This window comes from Primulina huaijiensis, chromosome 13 (assembly GCF_012295235.1).
Source record: "Primulina huaijiensis isolate GDHJ02 chromosome 13, ASM1229523v2, whole genome shotgun sequence".
In the NCBI taxonomy this organism is placed as follows: Eukaryota; Viridiplantae; Streptophyta; class Magnoliopsida; order Lamiales; family Gesneriaceae; genus Primulina; species Primulina huaijiensis.
In genome coordinates this window covers 17,580,362-17,586,213 of record NC_133318.1, presented here as the reverse complement: position 1 = coordinate 17,586,213, position 5,852 = coordinate 17,580,362, and the positions used below count along the sequence as shown (strand labels likewise).

At 32.8% G+C, this 5,852-nt stretch overlaps 1 protein-coding gene across 1 annotated transcript; it reads right to left on the bottom strand.

The window, feature by feature from the left end:
- Nucleotides 1-1,116: 1,116 nt before the first annotated feature.
- Nucleotides 1,117-2,902, bottom strand: LOC140991458 (CBL-interacting serine/threonine-protein kinase 6-like). The gene has a single exon (XM_073461417.1). It carries the CDS (start codon nucleotides 2,597-2,599, stop codon nucleotides 1,310-1,312), a length of 1,290 nt encoding a protein of 429 aa, XP_073317518.1. The 5' UTR covers nucleotides 2,600-2,902; the 3' UTR covers nucleotides 1,117-1,309.
- Nucleotides 2,903-5,852: the final 2,950 nt, after the last annotated feature.

The following is a 5,852-nucleotide window of genomic DNA, read 5'->3' as shown; positions in this document are numbered from 1 at the left end:
TTAAATAAGAGGAAAATAAAAAATTATTTCATCACATTCAATACCTTCAAACACTCGGGATTTGTATCTTTGAGATAAAAATAAATATTTTTAAACAAAATGAATTTAATAATGATCATCTCAATTACAATAACTTAATGTATAGTTTGATATATGAGATTAGAGAGAAATTGATAAATAATTATTTTTATTTCACGTTTGGTATCTTTTTAAAAAGTCCATGATATTATCATGAACCGTGATAAATAGTTTTATACTAAAATAATGTATCACTTTTATGACATATGATAATTATAATTTAATGATAAAAAACACTACAAATGACTTAATTACCTTCGATATATAAAAATCTTAAACTCTGTCGTTCTCTCATTTTACGACCCATCAAATAAATATTTTTATTTATTTTTATATATTATATAATATGATGACTATATAAATGAACAACAACTTTGAAATTATAAAATTTATTATGATAAAGTTAATTTTGTCATTGCAATATAATATATAAATTTAATCATTTTTATTAAAATCATACCAAACATTAAATATAATATCTTAATCTTATATATCACTAACTTATTCTTATATTATATATCATACGTTTATTAAACTATACCTAATAATCTTACTTTTGTCTCATCGTCAGTAGCAAGAAATCAAGGTCCCCAATCTTCTTGTTTCTTACGATCGTCAAAGTTTAAAAAGAAAATAACCCCTTACCTACCGATACTCCATTTAAACGATTGAATATGACTCGCAAGAACATGCACAGTACTAACTAACTAAAACTACGTGTAAACCAAACACATTAATTAATTCTACGTAATGATTCAGGAACAGATGTAAGCTGTCTTCGCAGGGATGTAGTGTTCAAAAAATACAAACCCTGTGATCATGTTACTCGGAAAAATCCTTACAACTTAAAAAGTATATATTGCTAGCGACACCCTTTGCTAGAGTAGAATAGAATGAATTCTATGCCTTTGGGTTGGTCAGAGAACTTTGTTCAGACTACTGGTTGGGAGAATTTTTCAAGTTAATATAATTCGCAACTCTTTTTTTAACACTAATCTAGACACTAGAAAGAAAACCCAGTGGAACATGCTCAGCAAGTCCAAATAAATTACAAGAATGATTCCAAAACAGAACTCAGAATCATCGACAAAGGTATGAACTTGTGAATCAGAATACTCGAATCACAATAAAGAAAGGAAACTAATATATATATCACACCAAAAAATTCACAGGAATTCTGAAACATGACATAATAACTCACTAAAACACATGAATTCAATAAAGCCCAAATTTAAGCAGGTGTCGAGTTGCCTGATGTCCAAGCAATATCTTTCAGCGCCGGTCTCAGCTCTTTGCTGCAGAATTGATTGTATTCAAGAGTATCGCCACTTGATTTCTTCACCTCCACCACCAGAAAAGACGGCGCCACTGCAAAGAAGTCAGCATCTATTCCAAGTTTCCCTTTTCTCCCACACTCTAAACCCTGCAATCTAACAAAAGAATCACTCTTTTTGATACTGAAGTTCTTTGTCTTGGCTACCTCCTCGAGCTTCGAAATCACACTGCTGGCAGGGCTTGCTGTGGCGAATCTCAATTCTTCTTTATCGACCTTTTTCTTCTCCTCGAAAAGGGGAGAAAGATCGAATCCTTCGGACAAGGAAATGATGTGGAAAGCATTCAAAGTCTCTGCTTCTTTCCCCTTTCCAACATATGATTCATCTTCTGCAGTCAGTTCTTGCTCTTCTTTCGACCCCAAACGCCGGAAATTCGATTTCTTGAACCAAGAACAGTCCATGATCTTTGATATGGTCATCCTCGTACTGGGATTGGGATCCAACATTTTGGTAATCAATTTGCGGGATTCTGGCGAAAACCAAGGTGGGCATTTGAAATCTCCCCTGTAAATCTTCCTGTACATGGCAACGATATTGTCATCCTGGAAAGGCAAATAACCAGCCAATAACGCAAACAGAATGACGCCGCAGGACCAGATATCGGCCTTCGCACCGTCGTACCCTTTCTTACCAATCACCTCCGGAGCAACATACGCAGGCGTGCCACACGTTGTGTGCAGCAAGCCGTCCTGTCTGAGGTGATCGGTAAAAGCGCTGAGCCCGAAATCCGTGACCTTAAGATTCCCCACTTCATCTAGCAACAGATTCTCAGGCTTCAAATCACGGTGATACACGCCGCGGCTATGGCAGAAATCTATGGCGGATATAAGCTGCTGGAAGTAGTTCCGAGCCACCTCTTCACGAAGCTTTCCCTTAGAGATCTTCCCGAACAATTCTCCCCCGCGAACTAATTCCATGACGAAGTAAATCTTGGTCTTACTAGCCATGACTTCGTGAAGCTCGACTATGTTCGGATGCTTCATCATTTTCATCACAGAGATCTCACGCTTCACTTGGTCCATCATCCCCACCCGAATCACCTTCTCTTTCCCCACGATTTTGATGGCCAGGCTCTTCCCAGTCTTTAAAGTCCGCGCATGGTACACCTTCGCGAAAGTGCCGTGTCCCAAGAGCCGCCCCAACTCATACTTTCCATGCAGCACCCCACATTTTTCTTCAGATCCCATGGCAGTCCGATTCCTGAAATTTAACTGTTGTCGTAAAATATTACGTAAAAGCTATAAACAGAGGTAAAGCTCAGCGGCAGGGAGTTATGGCGGTGATGCTGGAGGCATCAACCGTCTTCCACGTGCTTCCGGTGGCAAGTACGGCCACTCACGAGCGGTTTCTTGGTCTTTACGCCGTCCAGATGGAAGTTAGCAGCCGGAGATCTTCTCATCTCTCCGCATTCCCCACAAAGAGAAATTGACGAAATCTCTAGGACTTTTTTTTGGACTTCACAATCTCCTCCTTTCCTAGAAGAAACCAGGAAGAATATATCAAACGTCTTGGGGGCATATTAGTCAATGTGATTCATATCAATCGACGGCTGAGAGGGTAATTTATACACGTGGCGATATTTAAAGGAGAGATGTGACTTGGGCCCTTTTTCTTTCCTTTTTTTTTAAAAAAAAAACTTGGAACACATTCATGCCCTGAAGGCACACATGGGACGTGACGTAATACACAACAATAATAGTCAGTCAGTTTACTACTCAACGGAATGGCCCACGCTTTTTATTCATAAGCAGTTCTCTTCTTACACGATTTCAACTGATCTTTATATGTAAAACGAGTTTACCAATTTTTATATATGAGACGGATTAATTCTATCGATATTCACAATAAAAAAATAATACTATTAGTATAAAAAATAATTTTTTTTATAGATGACCCAAATAAGATACATGTCTCATAAAATACGACTCGTGAGATCATCTCACACAAATTTTTGATCTTATTTAAACAAGCGTACGTAGTGTGTGTTCCTAGTTTATCTAAACACAAAAATTATTATTGTGAAATTATTTTATAAATCGATTTTATAAAATAGATTTTTATTTAGATTATTAATAAAAAAAATATTATTTTTATTACATATATGAACAGAGTTGACTCGTCTCACGAAACAAAAGACTTACTCTAATTTTATGATATTATGATATTTTTTGTAATTAGTATGTTTATATTATAAAATAAAGATACTAAAATTTTATTTTGATCAAATATAAAATAATCATATAGTAAATATAAAAAATATATGCTTTTGAATATGTGTTGGAACTGATTCAGTGGATAAATGTTTGATCAACAATCCGAAGTTCGATTTTTTATCAAAATTTTCTCAGACGATTCTGTCACATATGCTTGTCTAATACAATTTACTTGAATAACATATCAGATTCGTCAAAAAAGCGTAGATAGATATATGATTACAAAATATTGCATTAACGTTTTCATTTTCGTTTTAAAAAAAAATAAAAATAATGCAGATTGTGTACGTTTGGAGATACTTTAAAATTTATAATGAATTTAAAGTTCCAATTATAGGCCTATATGCTTCCCTTTCTGGTTCTATCGCAAGTTTGTTATTTTATTTTACTAGAAGAAACTGAATTGTATTTTTTTTATGGTTCCGACTTTTTGTGACCGAGATTGAATCAATTTTGACCAAAAGCTCAAATATATGGAATAAGAGCTCAATTCAGTTCGTTTACATCAATAGATGTGCAAAGATATATATAGAACAATCACAATATGATTTTGTAATTATTTTTTTAAGAAAATAAAATAAAATTGTCATATATGGTGGGTTAATCTTTTTAAAAAATAATCATGATTTCACATATAGAATTAGTTTTATGATTTTGAGCGGTTTCGGAAAATTGCATTCAGTTTGCGGGGGGGTTTTTTTTTTGTGAATAATCAAATAGCATGCAAAATATAAAAACATATATTTAAATTGATTCGAAAACAATAATAATAAATTGTCTTACATATATATATATATCTCAAATCATAAAAAAAAAACTAAAATTAGTTAAAACAATAATCAAAATCAAAATATTTGTAGTAAACAAAATAAATACTATAACAAATACAAGACTATTTTGAAGAATATTTAGGAAGAAGATGAATTTTTTTAGGAAGAAGTTTTTTTTGTCGATAGTTGAGATATACTGAATGACAAATTTTTTAATTGAGTGTGTTGTTTACATATTATTACAAATCTAAGCCAAATACTATAGCAAGCAGTGTAAGTGAGACGATTTGATATGTTACAAAAAAACAAATTGCAAAATGTAACTCTTTTGTGTTAGTGATTGTGTGTGAGGAAATTAATCTATTTCAGTGTATATACTCTCAAATTCATCCTTACACATAAGGGAAAAACTCCCGTTAAGCTAATATATATCTATTTATATTTCTCTTATTGAATTTACTCTCATTCTAACTTGTTTTTATTTTATATAAGTGCGGTTTATGATTATTGAGATGTGATTCAATTTGAGTTTAGGCTCCAATTATTGTCACATATTTGGAAAAGAAAATAATTGAATCGAGCCATGATACCTCTGAAGGCATTCCCATGTGTTAGGATCTCTACCGCCCAATTTATGTACCAATTATTAACACACACACGCACATATATTGGTTTATTGAAAATAATTGCACACAACGTGTACTCATAATGTGGCGAAGTTTCATCATCATCGATATATATATATATAATTTTGATATGTTATACTATCAACCGTATCCACCTCTATGTTTATCAATGATATGACACTCATTTATTGAATGTGACAAAGTATATCAAAATTGTATATCAAATAAGTGATTGTTATTTCATTAATGGTTACAGAAGTTGTCACGATTACGCACTTTTATTGTATATAACTTGAGGCATCCTTTAAAACATCATGACAGAACTTTTATCCATTTAACGATATGTTAGGCCGTAATAAACTCGATTATGATTGATCATGTCTTCTTGAGTCACTGAAAATTAGGCCATTGGAGTTCTAGGTATTTCGTAAGAACCGGAGTTCGAGTTTGAAGATGGTGGAGATAAATTTTGAAATTTCTTCGTGTTTATGTCTTGTATTTATTAATTTTTTTTTGTATATTGTGATATCGTTGAGTCTTTATTATTTTATTTTATGATATAATTGTGGCATCGTTATTATTTTATTTATGACTTTATCAAGAGGAATTTGGTGAAAAATCCCCAATCAAAACATTTCTTTTGGTTCACTTCCTACCCATAAAATTGTGGTACTATGTCATACAAATTGTGGTACACTTCATGTGAAAATGTGGTACAATTCATGTGGAAATATAATACTAAAAAAGTACCCAGTGACTGAACACAAAAAAACGACGGCTGAGAACTGATGATCAATTTCCCGCTTTATCAAACTCATCATTAATAAGGTC